At 49.0% G+C, this 19,505-nt stretch overlaps 1 protein-coding gene across 2 annotated transcripts; it reads left to right on the forward strand.

Annotated features, from left to right (window-relative positions):
- The first annotated feature begins 1,242 nt into the window (after positions 1-1,242).
- DCAF4 (DDB1 and CUL4 associated factor 4) lies at positions 1,243-19,099 on the forward strand. 2 transcript variants are annotated; one of them, XM_080908346.1, is made up of 14 exons: positions 1,243-1,341; positions 4,924-5,019; positions 7,541-7,641; positions 7,989-8,146; positions 9,031-9,113; positions 10,389-10,491; positions 11,855-11,998; positions 13,091-13,140; positions 14,040-14,119; positions 15,099-15,200; positions 15,326-15,423; positions 16,590-16,763; positions 17,055-17,169; positions 18,439-19,099. In XM_080908346.1, exons 2-14 carry the CDS (start codon positions 4,931-4,933, stop codon positions 18,663-18,665), a joined length of 1,524 nt encoding a protein of 507 aa, XP_080764472.1. In that variant the 5' UTR covers positions 1,243-1,341; positions 4,924-4,930; the 3' UTR covers positions 18,666-19,099. The 2 variants fall into 2 exon arrangements, with proteins under 2 accessions (XP_080764472.1, XP_080764473.1); XM_080908347.1 differs by having other exon boundaries at positions 15,102-15,200.
- The last annotated feature ends 406 nt before the right edge of the window (positions 19,100-19,505 follow it).

Below are 19,505 nucleotides of genomic sequence, written 5' to 3' on the forward strand. Positions count from 1 at the left end.
CTTTAGTTTACAATCCTGCCTTCCTCCTCCCAAAATCCAGATCAGAGATTCTCCTTTAGTTGTGTTTCCCATCTGCCCACCTCCAGCCCCTTGGTAACCTCCCGGACTTACTGCCCCACCCAAGAGCCTTCCCCTAAGCACAGCTTTACCCAACAAGGTTCCAGTCTCTGGAGTCCTACGTTTTCCCTGCCTCTGAGGCTGGACTCCCTCCTCAACCACTTTGCTAAAGTTTCCAAGGACCTCACAGCCAGCCCGACCAGTAGCTGGAACAGGCTTCTAGTCACGTATTCTGTCAGCTTGGAAGTCAGACCTTTGTCCTTTTTAAGCAGCTCAAGCTTCGGGAAGCTGTAGTTCTCTCTTCGATTGTTTCCCTCAGAACCTATCGCTCTGCCTTAGCACTTCATAGATAGGTCCATATCTGTGGTCACTGATAGGTAGCTAGCTTCTAGTGGGTCCAGCACTCGGGAGCCTCGGCTAGTATGGCACACAATGTCACTCTAGAGTCGCAGGAATGGAGTCTCTTCTCCAAATGCAACTAAGGTCAAGCCTGTTGGTGGTCCCCACTTAGTCTGACTTATTTGAACAAATTCTGCTCACACTACGACCTATTACAAACTCCCTCTTCTTCACAGTGGTACTCTGGGTGGGTCTCTAACCCAGGCACACATATACCATTCTAGAAATATTGCCTGTACAAACAAACTTTGGTCTGGAGATCATTGGCTTAGAACTTTCTTGCTACAGTGGAGGAAATGAAGGCACAGAGAAATGATAGGCACACCCTAGATCACATAGCAAAAAGGAAACAACCTGACCTAGATTCGAGGAGCCTCCAGCACCTGCGTCCCGAAAACTCTCTACGGATTCCTTTTTCTCGTTCCCTCTCAGAGCCTCCTTTGCTCTTTCCACAACACAATCATCTTCCCTCCCTCACATGTCAGCGTTAACTCGGGCCTGTATACCCGCCCCAAGCCGAGAGGAACTTCTCCACCCGATCCGCAGCAGGAGGGAAGAAGACTCACTGTCTGGACTTGAGTACCTGGGACTCTAAGCAGGTAGCAAACTCCAGCCCCGCCCCCAAGCTCAGCACACCCCGCTCCTAAGCGTGCCAAGCACGGGCACGCCCGACAAGGACGAGGCGGAAGTCCTAAGTCCCGCCCTCTGTAAAGACCGCCCCTACTGACATGGACAGGCAGAAGCCTAATCCAATGAGAAGAAAGAACCGGTCGCTTTAGTCCTATGGGCTGCGCCAACACAGAACATGGGGGTCTTTCCGGATCTTAGCACGCCTCTGCGTACTCCAGCCCAGCAGTGTTGTAGCTGAAACAACCATCTGCGCAGGTAAGACTATTCCTACGCTTGGCGTGCACCTGGGCACCGACGGGGGTTGTCGCTGTTCCCACGCAAGAGGACAGGGAAGGCCAGGCTCAAGACAGGAGGAGTGAGCGTGTCGTACACGGCCGGAGTGGGCGTGGGCCCGGACCTGGCAGGTCCTGCGGGGTCCACAGGATTACCTTGCAGCGTCCAGCCTGCAGACCTAAGGCTACTGCCTCTGTTGAAATTTGGGCTGTGAAGAAACGCGAGGCTAGTAGTACTTTTTGGTATAAATTTTGGAAGTTTTTTTTAAGGCTTATTTGATGCATATGGATATTTGGGTTTCATACACATGTCTACTGTGAGCAAGCCTGGTCTTCAGGGAGACCAGAAGAGATCAGTCAGATCCCCTCCAACTGGAATTACAGATGGTTGTGAGCCACCCTTCGGGGTGCTAGGATTTGAACCTGGGTCCTCAGCGATTTTAACCGCTGAGGCATCTACACACACACACACACACACACACACACCTTTTAAAAGAGCTTTTATTTTTAATTGTGTGTGTGGGTGTGTGTACTTACATGTCTGTGAAAGATCGAAGAGACCCAAATGTGTCAGACTCCTGGAACTGTAATTTGAGACGTTGTGAGCTCCCACGTGGGTATTGAACTCAGAAGAACAGCAAGTGCTCTTAAATGCAGAGCTATCTCTCCAACCCTAGTGGTATCTTTATAAGACATAGAAAGAGAGGTTAAGTGGTGGCTTGCCTGAGGTTTTGTGCAGGCTGGTATTTGGAGAAGTTGTAAGCTCTGGTGTGGACCAGCCTCTACTCCCTGCCACACCAAGTTGTGCGTCTGTGAGTAACACAGTCTTCCCACACCAATTCTAGTGACTTTGGGGAACACCACACTCCCCCCACCTTGGATGTCCACAGACACAGTCTTGTTTGTGTGTGGAGCAGGGCAGTAAGAAGGAAAACAAAAAACCAAATACTAGTAGGTCAGCTACCTGGTGAAGACAAAATTCCCACTTCCTGGAAATGGTGCTGTAAATAACAGTAGCTGGCCTTAACCTCACTTTGTGGCTATTGGTGGCCTTTAGTTCCTGGTGCTTCGGCCTCCTACTGCTAAGCATTGTGATTACGATCATGGGCCTGCCTGTCTTTGAGTGTGTCTCTGGAACAGGGCAGGTACCACCTGGCAGCTAGGAACCTACAGATGACAAAGATTGGATGTCCAGGGGAAGAATAGGGTTGAGCACACTTTTCCCCATTTTCATTTTTTATCTTAGAATGACTTAGAATCCAGATTCCTGAATTGCACAACTTCGTATGAGCTTGTAATCTCAGCGAAAAGCTACTGAAGGTAGAATTAAAGGACTCTGGCGAATGGAAATAGGGTTATAAAATACTATACTCCGGGGCATTTGAATGCCCTACATAGTCATGTGTGATCTTTTTCATAATTTAAGGTTATAGGTTTCAAGCCAGGTATGATGGTGCACACACATCTGTCAGCACAGTGTGTGGAGGGCTGAGGCAGCAAGAATTACACATTCAGTGCTAGCTTTGTAGAGAGACACCTCTTCACACCACACAAGACTGTAGATTTCAAACTGTTTGAGATTAGTATCCTTTAATCTGATTGGTAATAAGTAATCAAGCCTCTGCCCTGGCACCTGGAGCCATCCCTAGCCTGACCCAGCCTCTTCCTGCAGGCTCCTCACATGTCCCCCTGCCCCCAGTCCACTACCCTGTCCACTCCTTGCTCTCCTTCTAGGAGGAGAGTCAAGTCATGAGGCGGGCCACAGCCCTCCCCCCTCCCCAGTGCCTGCAGCACATGCACATTGGGTGTTGTCTACATATAAATACTAAAGAAAAACATCCAGCAGAAGGAAGCCCCTTAGGTTTAGTGGAGTGGGGCTGGAGAGATGGCTTGGTACTCACAGCATTGGCTTTTCCTTCAGAGGACCCAGGTTTGATTCCTAGTACCCTTATGGCAGCCCTTAAAGTCTGTAACTCTAGTGCCAGGGCAGACATAGATGCTGGCAAAAAATACCTACAGACATTTTGGGTTTGAATGTCTCATGAGTGAAGGGAGCTAACGGTAAACTCAGTAGTTAAGACCCAGGGCCCAGGATTCCTCCCCAAGCACCACACAACAGTAAAGTCGCAGCAGGGTTCTGTTGGGGGAGGGGAGGGTTGTTTTGTTTAGCTCAGCAGTAATTTGCACTTAGCCAACTAGGTCAGTGGGTGCTAAGAATAGAAGAAACAGCCCTGGATCTCTGGCCCAGCACACACAAGGCCCTGAGGTCAGTCTCCAGCACTATAGCAAAACAAAAAGGAATTCACATCCAGTGAGACAGGAGCATATAAGCAAAGTTTAAAACAGACAAATGCAGATATAAACCACAGTATGCATCCTGAAAGTGAACTTGTATTTTAGAAAAATATACTTCCAACAATCCTTAGACATGGGCTGTTTTGTTTTTTTGTGTGTTTTTAATGGGGTGCTTTTCTGAGGGTCTTGGGGAGCTCAGGTTAGTCTCCATCTCCCTGTGTGAGGATAACCTTGAACTTGCATTCCTCCTGCCTTACCCTCCCGCGTGCTGGGGATTACAAGAGTACCTTTTATTTATTTTGTTTTATGTGTATGGGTGCTTTTCCTGCATGTATGTCTGCTCACTGGCAGTGCTGGGAGAGTGCCTTGGTGTGCTTGTGGAAGTCAGAGGACATTGGGGTCCTGGGTGAAAATCATGTTTGGCAAAGAGCACCCCTATCTCCCACTGAGCAACTATTTAAAAATCATAAACATATGAGGGTAAAAAATGCATATGAGTTCAGGTGCCTTCCAGAGCCAGAAGAAAACATAGGATCCCCTGGAGCTAAGTGGTTATGAGCCACCTGATGTGGGTGCTGGGAACTGAACTCAAGTCCTCAGCAAGAGCTCTCTTAACTGCTGAGCCATCTCTCAGCTTCTTGTTGGGTTTTTTTTTTTTTTTTTTTTGGAAAGTCTAGGCAGCCTAGGCTGGCCTTAACTTAATAACCTGAACCTTCCATTTTGGCCATTAGAAGCTAAATACAGGAATGGGAACTAAATGAGACCCTCCCCAGCTTTGAAACCTGTGGACCGGTAGTTGCTCCCTCAGCAGGTTGCTGGGGTTGGGGGTGTAAAGACATTGAATTGGTGTGTAAATCTCTCTGCTGGAAGGCTCTGCACCTACCTTTGGATGGGGGTGGGCACCACTAGTATGCTTTCCAGCAAAGAGGAGCTGTTAAACAAACTAGACATCTGGAAGTCCCCAAGGAAGCATGAGGTGGACATCTGGGGTGGGGGAGAGTGTCTTGGAAAGGCACAGAGACAGATGTTTATCTCTCTGAGACAAGAGTAAGAATTCACAGGAGTATTTGTGGAAAAGATGCGGAACACGTTATTCTTGCCTGGTCACATCTCTTCGACACAGAGGATCACACTGTCAGTGGTGGGAGGTGGCAGCTGACGAGGGTGTGGGTAGCAGTCTCGGCAGTGACGCCGGTGAGCACGGTGGAGCTGCCCGGAAAGTGGGAGAGCGCACAGCCGGAGTGTCTGGGCTTCTGTTTCTCTCTCCTAGAACGGAAATGGATAGGAACGTCTGGAAGAGTAGGAGAAGACGTGGGCGGGGCCACCAGCAGAGCCCTGCCCTCCGGCAGTGTGATTCCAGTGAGAGGTAAGTTTTGAAGGCCTGCTTTGCTCCGTGCTCACACAAGTACTCCTGAGAACCAGTCGGCAGTGGGACCAAAGCTTGAAAGCTTGACTGTTGCCTGTCATCAGACCACTGCTCCAGGAAGTGAGATGACAGTCACACTCTTTGTTTCAGTTACTGGCTTCTGACCAGTGTCAGCCACAGGTAGAATTGTCTTGACACAACTGGAGACCTGCTTTTCCATTTTGGAAACTTGAGAGAAGAAGAAAGAAGAAAAATAGATCTTTATGGGGTTATTATCTAGTATAAATCCTGGAAAAGGACTTACATAAATATATATCCAACATGTTTATGCAAAAAGATATAGTATGTAACATTCACATAATGTGTGTGTGTGTGTGTGTGTGTGTGTGTGTGTGAACTACAAGTCTTTTTTGGGGGGTGTTGTGTAGAGGGGCTCTCTCTCCACATAGCTCTGACTGTCCTGAAACTCACTATGTAAGCAGACTGGCCTCAAACTCTAGTGTGACACCACCATCTGGCATACAGAGGCTTAACACACACAAAAGTACACAAGAAATAGAGCAGTGGGTACCCATCTTAGACGGGTACCGCGTGCCCACCCATCTTAGACTTCATTAGAGTCCTCAGCGTACGTCCATTATCCTGCTGTAATAGGCTATTATCCATCATATTGTGAAGTATAAACATTCTTGTCTCAGAACAAGTGCACCCACCCCTCACCACATTCTTCCCTGGCTTCAGTGAGGACTCCTGACAGGAGGAGGTCTTTATGTAGCCTTCAGGTTTGCAAGCTTCTCCCTCTCTACAACACGTTTGCCAGTTTCAGATTTTTCCACATGTCGATCGTGTGTGTGTGTGTGTGTGTGTGTGTGTGTGTACCACAGCATGCATGTGAAAGTGAAGAGATAATTGTAGGAATCCGCTCTTTACCATGTGCGTCCCAGAGATCAACCTCAGATCATCAGGCTTGACCACAAACATCTGTACCTACTTAGCTCCCTTGCCAGCCCAGCCCTCCTCTTAAAACAGATAAATTTGAGGGTTGCAAGATGACTCAGTGGATGCAAAGTCATGCTGCCACTGTGGAAGGAAAGGATAGTCTCCCTCAAGTTGACCCCATGCGTGCTGGCCCACACCCATCCGCACATAAATTATTGTTTTTTTATTTTCTAAATGTAGGCTCATGATTTTAAATATCACGGTACTTCTCCAGATTAAATTAATGCAAATAGTACAGATCCCTTCAGAGATGATGGGAGAAAGAACAGCTGTGACCCTGGGAGATGCACTTTCCCATCTTGCTCTGTCCTGTAAGCCGCTTGCTCAGCTGTATAAAAACCCTTAATAAGCTGCCCAGCCCTTAGAGCTTTGAGCACCGGAGTCTCACTGGGTGTGAATCTCCAGTTTGACCCATACTGTAGGAAGGTCAGCACCCCACCCGGCGTTGGTATGTTTTGTTAGGAGAGTCGTGGATATTTTGGGGGCCTCAGACCTCCCCAAAGGCCATAATGTAATCTGTACAAGGGTCCAAGCACAGTTTTGGCAGAGTGGTTTGGAAACCTGTCAGGCACGGCCATCTTTTAGGCTCCATGTGGGAAGAATGGAGCAGCAGTCCTTGGAGAGAAAGACCAACATTTGTTATGACTCTCAATCCATCCTCCTGCAGAAAGCTCTGGGCAGAAAACAGCAAATGCCTTTCCTACATCTGTGCGAGGCTAGTGTTGGTTGGATGCAGCCTGTTCTTTGTCTCCTTCAGCTTAGCCTTGCAGACTTTCTTTTATTGTGTGTGAGACATTCGCACCCTGCATTCCAGTCTAATTGCCACAGAGGCCACTGGTGGCTTTACAGATCCAGCGTGTCCTAATATCACTGAGGAAATTACCTCTGTAAGGTTGTCTGGCCAGATAAAATATAAGCCTTCTGCCGCCCAAGCCAATAAATAATGAATTTCACCCGGCTTGGACAGAGAGCTCAGCTGGTAACACTCTTACCGCCAAAGAGCACTGGTTTTCTTCTCATCCTGGGAAATTCCAAAAGATCTCCAGGAATGCAAATGCAGAAGTGAGGATAAGGACTCCTTGTGACAGGTGTCCTCTTAGGGAGGGAAGGTGAGGAGGGGGAGAAGGGGAAGCAAAGAAGAAAAGGAGGACAGCTTTTGTTTTGGTGATTCGAAGGGGTCAGTGCTCCCCAAATCACAAAGGTCAGGTAACTACAGATCTGCTAAGTAGGACATTCAGTCAGAGCTGGCACTGGGGGGGCAGGGGGGTGGCTTGGTTTGTAGGAAGACTTGTTTGATTCCCCAGAACCTATGTTTAAAAGCTAGGTGTGGGGTCATGTGCTTGTAATCTCAGTGCTGGGAAGATGAACAGAAAGAACCCTGGGGTTCACCAGCTGGCCTAGTCTGCTTTGTGAGTTCCAGGCCAATGAGAGGTCCTGCTTAAAAAGATTGACACCCAGTATTGTCATTTGGCTCCCACAAGCACACACACACCCCCCTATTGTCACAACTGTGTGTCAACAGGTACACCGCAGGAGCATCTCAGAGCTCACAAGATTCTGGCCACCATGATGCTGAGTCCCCATCAACCTCATCCAGCAGGGCTGGAGAGTCTTCAGTGCCAGGTAGGTGGAAAACTGGGCAGGGCCCCTGGCCTTCCTGGAGGAAAGATAAAGCCTCAGCCTGCTTCCAACCAGGTGGTGACCCTGTCCTGACTGCCCTGCCTCAGCCAGGGCTCTGTCTCTTCCCTTGTTTGGGGAGTTGAGCCCATTCTTGACTTGAGGGAATTCTAGAAACAACTGACAGAAGGAGCCGGGTGTCGGGGTGATGCTGGGGCAGATGGTCTCCCCAGTACAGACCTCCGTGGCTGACCACGACTGTCACTTAGCCAGCAGAAAAGAAACACAGACTCTTTATCGTCATTAGGCGGGTCTGTTTTTTAATTTGGTCAGTTTAATTCTTTTTCCTATAGATCTTCCAGGTTTTTACTTTGACCCTGAAAAGAACCGATACTTCCGTTTGCTCCCGGGTCACAACAACTGCAACCCCCTCACAAAGGAGGGCATCCAGCACAAGGAGATGGAGAGCAGGAGGCTGCAGCTGCTGCAGCAGGAGGACAAGCAGAAAAAGGTGGGCTGCCCAGTGCCCGCCACGCCAGTACACCCATCTGCTGCTGAAAGCAGGCTGCCAGTCAGGTGCCCTGTGACACACACATGTCAGACTGTGCTATCAGTTTCCCTGCCATGGAAATGATGGGAGAAGACCAGGCAAGAGGCCCCATTTCCCACTCCCCTTTCTGTCTGCTGACATAGACCCTGGCATCTGGTCTTAACTCTGTACACCAGCCTCTTGCCTTTGAGCAAGCAAGTGGTGTGGCACAGACTGGCAAGCCCCCAGACTGCCCTGTGCTGGGTTTTTCTTACTGCCAATGAGATGAGGCTTTCAGAGAGTACCATCAAATTTCATCGATCAAATTTCTGTTCACTAATACTCGTATCCCTCATTGTGTCCTGTGGAATTAAATACCTGTTACCCAAACTACAACACAACAAATATAATATATTTAAATAATTATATAATAATAAATGTATATTTATTATTTTAAAAATAATTTTTAAAGGTTTATTTATTATATTGAGTACATTGTAGCTGTCTTCAGACACACCAGAAGAGGGCACCAGATCCCATTACAGATGGTTGTGAGCTACCATGTGGTTGCTGGGATTTGAACTCAGGACTCTGGAAGAGCAAGCAGTCAGTGCTCTTAACCACTGAGCCATCTCTCCAGCCTCCTCCTCCCCCAGTCCCCACAGTGATTTTTATTTGTTATTGCTTATTTGGCAAGGTCTCTTAACCCAAGCTAGTCTGGAAAGCACTGTGTTCACGGACGGCTTTGAACTGGTGTTCAGTGTACACTCCTGCCTCCCCAGTGCTAGAATTCCAGGTTTATGCCAGCATGGTTGCCTCCACTGAATCTTGTTTGTTTTGTTTTTTGTTTTAATTTATAAACTTAGAAAATTGCCAGAGTGGGGTTTAATGCATCTTCCATCCTACGAAAAACTCAACTGGGTTTTCTCAACCTCTCCAGTTATTGCCGGTAAGATGGTATCTTATTTTGTCTTGGATATTCTTCCCTGTCCTTATTTGTAGTTTGCAAATCTAGTCTTGTGCTATTCTAAATAGCTGGGGGTATTGTGGGGCTTTTGGGATCCTGCTTGAAGTTTAATAAAGACATGGAGACATCTGTGTAAGTTTAAGACAGTTGGCCCTTTGCTGGGAAGTCTCTCAGCTAGTCTCTAACTTAACCCGATTTTACCTCTGCCTCTGCAGGTGGTTCTCCCTACTTCCCAGCTCAGTCCGCGTCTCTTCCTGCTTCTGCATCTGCATCCTTAAGACCCTCCCCCCTCCAGCCCTTTATTATGCAAAAAGACCAACCCAATTTAGAGCTCCATGGCCTTCCTTGGGGCAGCTTGCCTTTCTTTTTTGAGCATCAAAAGGGGCTTGTGATTAGAAGCCAGCAGTTCAGTGTAGAGTTGTACTAGCCTCATGTGCCTGATTCAGTCCCCAGCATTTCCAATATATATAGTGATGTTCACTATCATTCCAACTGGGTCTAGAAAGGTAATTTGAAAGGAGACAGATGGGGAAATAGGCAATGAGAACCATAAGCAGAGAGGCAATGGTAGAGAAATCCAGTTAAGTTTAAGGCTCGCTGAGAGACAGCCCCTCCTGTTTTCTAAAGAGGAAATTGAAGTTCAGAGCAGAGTGACTTACTCCAGGTAAAAACAGAAATAGGATCTGTCTGACCCCAGCCCCTTATCCCTACCCTATGCTCTGCTTCCTTTACATGAACAGGAGGTTAACTAGTGCCTACCTCAGGAAGGGCCAGCCACGCAGGGTAGCGTACAGCCTCCTGCATCTCAGAAGCTGTCCTGTGGAAGAGGAAAAGGGCAGAGAGGTGGGCCGCTGCACATCTGGGCTCTTCCAATCCACTGTGTGCCCTTCGGCGGCCTGATCACGTCTCTGGCCCATTTTCTTCGTCCCAAGAGAATGTCTGTACTGGGTGACTGGAGAAATTGCTCTACCCTAACTCTTTGATTTGGAGAAGGGCTACCTAGTCAGTCAGTTGTCCATATCATTGTGTATGAGAGCTGCTGTGGAGGTGGGTGTGGGAAAGGCAGAACCCCAGCTGTTGTCTTGCCTTTTTAATGGTTGAAACATGACCTCCTTGCTCATGTGGCCCAGACTGGCCTTGAACTTCTGAACTCAAGTCATCTTCCCACAGCTGGTTCTACACAAATGGTACACCTGCGTCGGACTCAGGTTTCTGGCTTTGGTGGCCATCCTCTCCCGTTTCTGTTTTCCTCTCCAGTTTATCCCATGAGCTTCGAGTGAGCTGCATGGAGAGGAAAAAGGTAGAGATTCAGAGCTCAGACCCTTCTGCTCTGGCGAGTGACCGGTTTAACTTCATCCTGGTGAGTGAGAAGTGTCTGCCGGTGCCCAGGTACGGCTGCCATTCCTGGCTTAGTGTTAGTGTTCACTAAGCCTGGCTAACAAGAAGCCAATTACTGTGAAAAAACAGGTGTCTTCCTTTTGGTTTGGAGGGGTGTCTTGTGTGTGTGTGTGTGTGTGTGTGTGTCCCCTTATCACTTACCCTTCAGTCCCCTCCTTTGAAATAAACCTGGGTCTGGTCACATACCATGAACAAAGTATCTTCTCCCTGGCTGTGCACAGTGTGGGCAGAACCCATGTACCATCAGCTGCAGCATGGCGGTTCCTTTGTCAGTGTCCCTGACTTCAGTGGCAGGACCACGCATACCTCCACCACATCATTTGTAGGTAGTGGAAAGTCTCTGTATTTACTGAGACCTGGACTGAAAATCAAGCTGAATTACTAGAGTCTAGGGTCCAGAGCATACCCTGTACAAGAAGGATCCTTGCTCTCCGTGGGCCTCCTGAGTGCATGTCATCCTTCCTAGATGCCAAGGGAAAGCCTTGGAGTCTGAGACTAGGCCGTGGAAGCAGTGATCTGGCAAGATGAGAAGCTAAAGCCACAGAGTGAGCCTTGAGGCCAGTGTTGAGGCCTCATGGCCCAGGAGCCCCTGACAGCAGGGCCTGCTCATGAGAGAAGTACTGGGGTCAGGCCCCAGTCTCTAGCAGCCCTCCTGAGGGCCCGGTAGCCTAACAGTAGGTATTTTGCTGCATTGGGTCCCCTCAAGCTCCTTCCCTGGCAATGTGCTTATGGTAGAGCAGCGTCCCTGTGACCCAGCATCACATGACTAGCTGGATAGTAAGACCAGAGAACTGGGAAAGCAGCTTCCCACACTGGATTCCCATCATTGGTACATCCAGGCATATAACTCTTAAAAACTGAAGTAGGAATTTCATGAGAGAGAGAGAGAGAGAGTGAGTGAGTCTGTATGTCTGTTTAGTGTTTTAGCAGAGGAAACTTACTGGGGGCTTTTGAAGACTAGGAGACTTTGTACTCTAGGCTGGCCTCGGACTCTTCTCCTGCTGTAGTGAGTGTTGGGATTACAGGCCCTATGTTGTATATTTGAATTAAATGGAGCAGGATCTCACTATGTAGCATGTCTACAACAACTCAGAGCTTTTCATGGCTTTTATGGTGGCCACATGGTATAGTCCTCTGTGCCAACACTGAGATCCTTCCAGACTTGTTTCTGAGGTGGTCACCAAGGATACCAGACTTCCTGGTCAGACCCTCTATTTACCATCTTCAGCAGTGCCTCCGAGTTCAGCCCTGCCTTATTCCCTCATGGAGAGGAGCTTAGGCAGCCCACATGGCTGAGGGATCACTTGCAGCCTGTTTCCCTCCAGGCAGATACTACCAGTGATCGCCTCTTCACAGTGAATGACGTCAAAATCGGAGGCTCCAAGTATGGCATCATCAACCTGCAGGGTCTGAAGGCCCCCACGTTCGAGGTGCACATGCATGAGAACCTGTACTTTACCAACAGGAAGGTATGTCCTGTCTCCACCCTTGTAGCCTCTTGCCTTTGGGCCTAGGCCACTGCTGTAGCTGGCTGAATTCAGTCAGGGAAAGGGAAGAAGGCTTTGTGAAGAGTTCGGGAGCAGTCGTCTCCCTTTTCCAAGGGAGTTCCTGAGAGCCCCACAGGGAGAGCAGGGCCCAGAGTCTTACCATCAGAAAGAAATTTAGTTTAGGTGGTTGGGGCGAGCTCAGGGCAGGGTGCTTTCACTGGCAGTGTTGGGATCAGAACTGGTCTGGAGGGGTGTAGTTCCTGGAATGGGGCGACAGCAATCACTGCATAGATGGGGCCCTTCGCCGTGCTTCCCAAAATGTCAGGTAATCCTCCCAAGAATAGCCTTTATGCTACATCGAAGGCAGTGGCTTCCTGTTCGATAAGCTGTGAGCCATGAGCTGGATACGGGTAAAAATGGCTTGGGGAGCCCCGCGTGGTAGCTGTAATCTCATTGAGCACACAGAAGGCTGAGACGGGACAGTTGCTGTCTGCTTACGGTTAGCCTGAGCTACAAGGCGAGCCTAGCTGTACTTTTGTCCTGTCTCAGAGGAGGCAGAGAAAGATGCCTGGAGTTTGCTCCTTCCTGTTCCTCTCAAGGCCTAAGAGGTCGGAGCAGGGAGCTCCACCATCCTCAGGATGCTCCTTAAAGCCCCTTTTAAGAGCAAAACCTGAAGAAAGAAATCGTGTCAGATTAAGGGGTGATTTAGTGGTAGAGTGCTTGCCTAGCATGTTCAGAGCTTTGCATTGATTGGTCTCAGCATTGCAGAGTGGGGGTGTCGTGTGTCTGTGCCTCTACAAATCTGTCCTTTCTCGCTCTCCCTTCCTTCCTTCCTTACTTTCTCTTTCATTTTAAGGAGTGTGTGTGTGTGCATACTTGTGCACATGTGTCTGTGTGTGTCCAGAAGAGGGAGTTAGTTCTCATGGTGCTGGGACCCAAACTCAAGACCTCTGTAAGAGCAGCAAGTGCTGAGCCCTCTCTCCAGTCCCTTCCAGCCATTTTCTAGCAAAGCATTTTACCGTTGTTCTCCACGGCCAGCAGTCAACCTAGTCTTTCTCTCCCACTTCCCCACAGGTGAACTCTGTGTGCTGGGCCTCACTCAATCACCTGGACTCCCACATTCTGTATCCCTCCACAGGTGAATAGGTTTAGTAGACAACCACGTCCTGGTATGGACCTGAGTGAGCATCTGTTGAAATGGCAGAGACTACGCCTGGTCCACCATAGGGAGTCTCCATAAGCAGCTGAGGTACAGAGGTTGCCGTTTCTGGGATGATGATCAAGTTCCTATGTGCCAGACATCTGGGACTTGAAGCGTAGTTGCTAAGAGATAGCATTGGGCCCTAGAAGTCCTCCTGCTCTACCACCAACATACAGGTTTAGGCTCGTGGGTCACCAGACAGACCCAGCATCCCTGCCAAGGGGTCTGCCTTGATAAGGAACTAAACACATCCCTAAGAAGGTACCCAGCTGTGCAATGGAGTGAGGACGCAGCAATTAGAGGGACAGAACGCCATGTAGGGAGCTCCTTTGATACCAAGCACAAGACTGGGTCCTAGGCCCTGTGCCTGTAGAGCATGGTGGCCTCTGCCCACTCAGACCCGCAGGGCTTTCCACTGGGAATGCAGCAGCCCACTGTGATAGTGCCTGTGCGCTCTATGTGAGGTTTGTTTCATATACGTCCATGACACTTGCTGTGGGCCCAGTCTCGTAGCTGGTTAGCGCCTAAGCTTTCATGCTGTCCTTGGACTTGAAACTTGGTTTGTGGTGTGCACAGGCTAGTATACCATGGCCTTACCAGTCCCGCCCAGTCCTTAAGTAGAAGGTGAGAAAACAGATCTCAAGGGACTAAGAGCTTTTTACGGTGCCTGTGACATTATGTTCCTGAAGAAACAGAAACTGAATATGCAAAGTGTAAAAAGTGTCACATCCGGACAGTGTTCTCTACCCTCCTTGGTGTTTTGTGACTTCCTGAAGGACCACCCTGTTTGTACCTGTCTATCCTTAACAGATTTTTTTCCAGGCTGTGCCTCATGGGCCTCGCAGAGACGCCAGGCTGTGCAACCTTGCTCCCAGCATCACTGTTTGTCAGCAATCACCAAGGTACGGGGTCCTTTCCTAAGCTTTGGAGAGAAAAAGTAATGCTTTGAGGATGTGTCCTCTGTCTCTGTGGGGGTCCCAGAAATGTGGGTACCAGAAGCTGGGTTGGTTCCAGTTCAACACGTGAGGCAGGATGGGTAACACTGAGGAAGAGCTTTCAAAGTCTGCCCCCAGGATTGCTGCATTTTAGTTTGCAGCTTTTTGTAAACCCCAAGGCCGTGTCTGCAACTAGAGCAAGAATGCACATAACTACCCCGTGCAAGACATTAAAACGCTGGCTTGAGCTGCGGGTAGCGGTCATTCACAGCTCCCATGTGTGATAGGCGTGTTGGCTGGCTGGCGGCAGTTTGCTCCTTCTGGCAGATGTCTACACTTTCAGAGAGGTGGCATCTGTTGGATGGGGTCAGCTCCAAGAGTGCAGACTCCAGGCAGAGCAGGTCCAAAGTTACAGCTACTGTAGTCCCACATTGCTTGACCTCTGGGAGATGGAGGCGGCCCACCCCAGTAGGTTCCTCGTGGAAGTAGATGAAGCCATGAACATTTAGTCCTGTTGGTATCTCACTGCCCTGTACCTGTGGGGCACGCATCTTACCACTGTACAAATAAGGAAACTGAAGTCTTTGTCTGAGAGTTCTGAGGCTGGGAATTCCAGCAGGCAGAGCCAACCTGGGGGTAGGGGGGATGACAACCCATTTCTGCTGATATCTTTCTGTGTGAATCCACCATTCCTACTTTGGAACTCCATCTGCATGAGCTCATCAAACCCTAGTCACTTCCCAAAGGCCTTGTCTCTGAAATACGTCAGTGTATGGCTTGGGAGTGATTGTTGTAGATATGAACTCTGGGAAATACTGAACTCATGGCTGGGCTCTGAGCTGCATTCCTAGTGCTATCCCAGATCTGTGGTTGCTAGCCTGGTATCACAGAGAAATGTCCCTGGGCCTAGAAGGCAGCCAGTTCTGAGTTATTTTGTTTCTCTCAGCAGGTACAGACCAGCCTGGCATGCTCTGCAGTTTTCGGATCCCTGGGGCCTGGTCCTGTGCCTGGTCCTTGAACGTCCAGGCAAATAACTGTTTCAGTACTGGTGAGCCATGACCACCTCCCCAGGTGTTGAGTACAGAACTCCATAGACCTAAAGACCCCATCCAGCAGTTCTCTTCCCTAGACTGCCAGCTTCCCTGGTCTCAGGGATCTGTTTATCTCTACCAGGTTTGTCTCGGAGGGTCCTGTTGACCAACGTGGTGACAGGACACCGGCAGTCATATGGGACCAACAGTGATGTCTTGGCCCAGCAGTTTGCAGTCAAGGTTGGTTGGATTGGAAGGGTATACTAGAATGTTCCCTATAGTGGAACGTTTGTGGGAGTGACACTGGGTTTCCCTGTCATAACATCTGGGCCAGCGCCTCTTAACAAGGAAAACAAAGCATTGGGGGATCAGCAGGCTACTTTTGTTTGTTTGTTTTATTGTTGGTTGTGGTTTGTTTTGATTTGGTTTCCTTGAAACAGTCTGTGTAGCCATGGCTGGAACTCATGTAGGCCCAGCTATCTTTGAATTCAGAGGTACCTGAATGCTGAGGCTAAAGGTGTGGCCACCAGGATTCCGAGGCTACTCTGAGAGCAGGTCTGAGCTGATGTGGAACTGTCTCCCAAGCTCTAGCCAGGTGTTAGCAGGTCTTGAATATTGGATTAGTCTGATGATTTTTAAAATGTGAAAATTCTAAATTGGGACTATGAGTGCAGCTTGTGATTAGAGTGCCTGCCTAGCGTCCCATCCCTGTCTGTCTTGTCCCACACCACAGTACAGCGCGCAGCTCCAATACAGATTCATAGCACTTAATTAGTCTCATATAGAACTGACAAGCTATAGATTTACAATTACACTGTCTTCATTACTGCATTTCAAGGACTTAGCTTTAGGAAATGCTCTCTTTCTTTAAGACTCACTGGAGGTCAGCTGACCAGTGTTGGGCAGAAGCAGAACTGACCATTATAGCCCTTCATCCATCTGATAAAACCACACAGTTAACTGAGCTGTCTGCTCTTGCCACTAGTCCAGAGCTGTAGTGGATACAGGGAGACATCACTTAGGCCTTAGAAAAGAAGCCTGCGGTGACCATGGCTCTACCTCCAGGCACTTACAGGCTCACCACCATGACACTGGAGGAGACACAAGGCTATGTCTTCTACTCTTTCACAAGAACTCAGCCTTCCACAAAGTGTTGTGGCATATGCCTTTAATCCCAGTACTCAGGAGGTAAAGGCAGGCAGATCTCTTGAGTTCTGAGGCCAGCCTGGTCTACAAAGCAAGTTCAGGACAGCCAGGGCTCTGTTAAACAGAGATACCCTGTCTCAAACAAAACAAAAGAGCAACCTCTCTTCTAATTCCACTGAGACCCAAACTTCTGCCATCCCTAATGCCAAGACATACCCATGTGGCCAGTGGTAAAAACTGGGCACTGTTCCTCTTCACAGACTCCTTTGCTGTTTAATGGCTGTCGCTCTGGGGAAATCTTTGCCATTGACCTGCGTTCTCCAAGTCAAGCCAAGAGCTGGAAGGCTGCCCAAATTTTCCATGACTCAGCAGTGACCTCTGTGCAGGTCTTCAAGGATGAGCAATACCTGATGGCGTCAGACATGGCTGGAAAGGTAGGGAATACTGACCTCAGACCTCGGGATAGCAGGCATGGCACACAGGTGTACCACACCAGGGTAGGCGCTATCCCGGGAACTCCTTTGCTGCTTCACAAGCTTAACCTTGCCTAGACAGAAGTGCAGAGGGCCTCTGTTCTGTGATTCTGATGGACACAAGGATTACGAGTCAGGCACCAGTCCTCATAATATGAGATCAGGTCACCCTTGCAGCTGCATACCTGGTTTGTTAGTCGCCGTGTGCCTGCTAGACCCTTTCCAAGAAACCCTTTGTGCTTCTGCCTGCAGATCAAGCTGTGGGACCTGAGAGCCACTAAGTGTGTGAGACAGTATGAAGGTCACGTGAATGAGTACGCCTACCTGCCACTGCATATGCACGAGGAGGAAGGGATCCTGGTGGCAGGTGTGTGGGGATTGGGAAAGTCCATCCACCAAGTGCTACCTGTGAGGGCTCTCACGTCCTGGAGGGATTCCACCAGGCACCATCTTACCTAAAAGCTCACTCAGATGCTGAGAAATTAAGGGTTCCTAAAGTGTGTGGCTCCTGGCCTTTTAACATACCCATGATCCACTAGGGAGAGCACTATCTGGCCACTAAGCCCTGTAGGAGTTAAACTGACTACAAGTACAACCCCAAGTCAGTGTTCCTACATAAGGAACAGGAGACCACTGACATGTTCTCAGTCTTCCAGAAGCCTCCGTGCTAATGCTCCTACAGAAGGTGCTCACCATTCTGTTAAAACTCTTGGGGGCTAAGCAGCATTACTGGGCCGGAACTTTTCTTGATGTACTTACAACCTTCACCAGCACCAGACTTGTTCCTACAATATTCCTTGAGTCTTGGTCTCGGCAATGGATGGTAGGCACAAGGTGAGCCTTGCTGACAGGCAGGCAGTGTCTGCCCAGCTGCAGCAGCCAGCCACAACCCCAAGTACATCCTCTGCCAAGGCAGCACTATGGCCCCAGTCACCAGGTAGCCTGAAATCCAACGGCTAAGCCCCACAGATCTAGCATCTGGGCCATCATAAACCTGGCGTTCTATGCCGCATTAGCACAACTTGCAGTCCTGCAAACTTCAACTTGAATTTTTTAACTAGAAGTTCCTGTCATATGCTCTGCTGGGTGTGACAAAGTTGGAAGGTTCCTGGGTAGTATTTTTCACCCAGTCCAGTGGGCTGGACTCCTGCTTAAGAAGAAGCTGTACCCATAAGCCAGGGGCTGGGCTGAGCCACTGCTCCGTCAGGACATGTGCAGCTAGTTAGGGTTCTGGAGCAATGGACCAGCTAACTCGTCTTCATTTTAAGAAATGTATTAGCAAAAATACCTTCCCCCAGCACAGTGGTTCTCAATCTTCCTAACACTACAACACTTTTAATAAGGTTCATGTTCCAGTGACCCCCCCCAACAATAAAATTATTCCATTGTTATTTTGTGACTGCGGCTTTGCTACTGTAATACTGGATCATATTACAGTAAATCTTTTGTGTTTTTGGATGGTCTTAGGTGACCCCATGGAAAGACAACCCAAAGGGGGGGGGGTCAAAAAACACAGGTCAAGAACTAGGGGTTCTGTGTTTGGGCTTAGTACAGTCATTTGGCCCTGAGAGGCTGTGAGAAGGAATGTCTACATACCATACGTTTTCATTCTGCTGTGCTATTTTTCCTCTCTTAGTGGGTCAAGACTGCTATACAAGAATTTGGAGCCTCCATGATGCCCAGCTGCTCAGAACCATACCTTCTCCATGCCCAACCTCCAAGGCCAACATTCCCAGTGTGGCCTTCTCTCCTCGGCTTGGGGGCCCCCGGGGAGCCCCAGGGCTGCTCATGGCTGTCCAACAAGACCTTTACTGCTTCTCATACAGCTCGTCCTGTCCAGACAGTCTGAAAGAGGGCAAGTAGGAGCTCCCTCCTGCTTCTAATGAGGATGTTTTGTGAATGGTGCTTGCTGTATTCAGTTGGGAGTCCTATCCTCGGGTAGAATACAAAGTGACTGACATGGGGGGCTGGAAAGATGGCTCAATGGTCAAGCACTGGCTGCTCTTCCAGAGGACCCAGGTTCAATTCCCATCAACCAAATGGCAGCTCACACCAATCTCAAACTCCAGTTCCAGAGAATCCAGCACCCTCTTCTGGGCTCCTTGGCACCACGCATGCATGGGATATGTATGGATAAACCATATAGGCAAAACACCCATACGTATAGAAAATAAGTTTTTTTCAATTTTCTAATTTGACAAAAGTATATTATGTGGAGTATACTGTCAATAAAGGCTCAGTGCATGAAATGTGTTCCCTTTGCCTTTTGAGTCCCATAGACATCCCTCTGTGTTAGCAAAGTAGACTCTGAAGACTGGCAAAGCAGAATTGAAGCTGCTGCTTTCACCAGGAACTGCCTGGTGGGGAGACCACCTGAGTGCTACAGGCCCAGGAAAAGCTCTTCTGCCTTGGAGAAAGGCAGGAAGGCAGCTGGGACATAGAGGGGAAAGTAAGCCATGGCTTTGTGTCTGAGGATTCAGGACCAGGTTTGACACCATTATACATGGCCTTCTCAAGTGGTACCAACAGGTCCCGTATTCTTTTGTTACCATGCATGGGTATTGGACGGGAAGAAGATGGGTCTTTCTAAGTGCGGTGGCTCCAAATAAACCTCACCGTGCCTTTCTCAGTGTCTTCCAGTCTGGAAGAGGCAGCAGCTTTTGGCTTGCCAGTTCTACCCAAGGTCAAATAAATTGGTTTTGA

Source organism: Micromys minutus (assembly GCF_963924665.1).
Source record: "Micromys minutus genome assembly, chromosome: 1".
NCBI lineage: Eukaryota > Metazoa > Chordata > Mammalia > Rodentia > Muridae > Micromys > Micromys minutus.

Excerpts from the sequence above, each read along its gene's own strand:
- DCAF4 (XM_080908346.1), top strand. The coding sequence starts at position 4,931 with ATGGATAGGAACGTCTGGAAGAGTAGGAGAAGACGTGGGCGGGGCCAC. Across the intron at positions 9,114-10,388 it reads AACCTCTCCAGTTATTGCCG|TTTATCCCATGAGCTTCGAG; the intron begins GTAAGATGGTAT and ends TTTCCTCTCCAG. Across the intron at positions 17,170-18,438 it reads GGAAGGGATCCTGGTGGCAG|TGGGTCAAGACTGCTATACA; the intron begins GTGTGTGGGGAT and ends TTCCTCTCTTAG.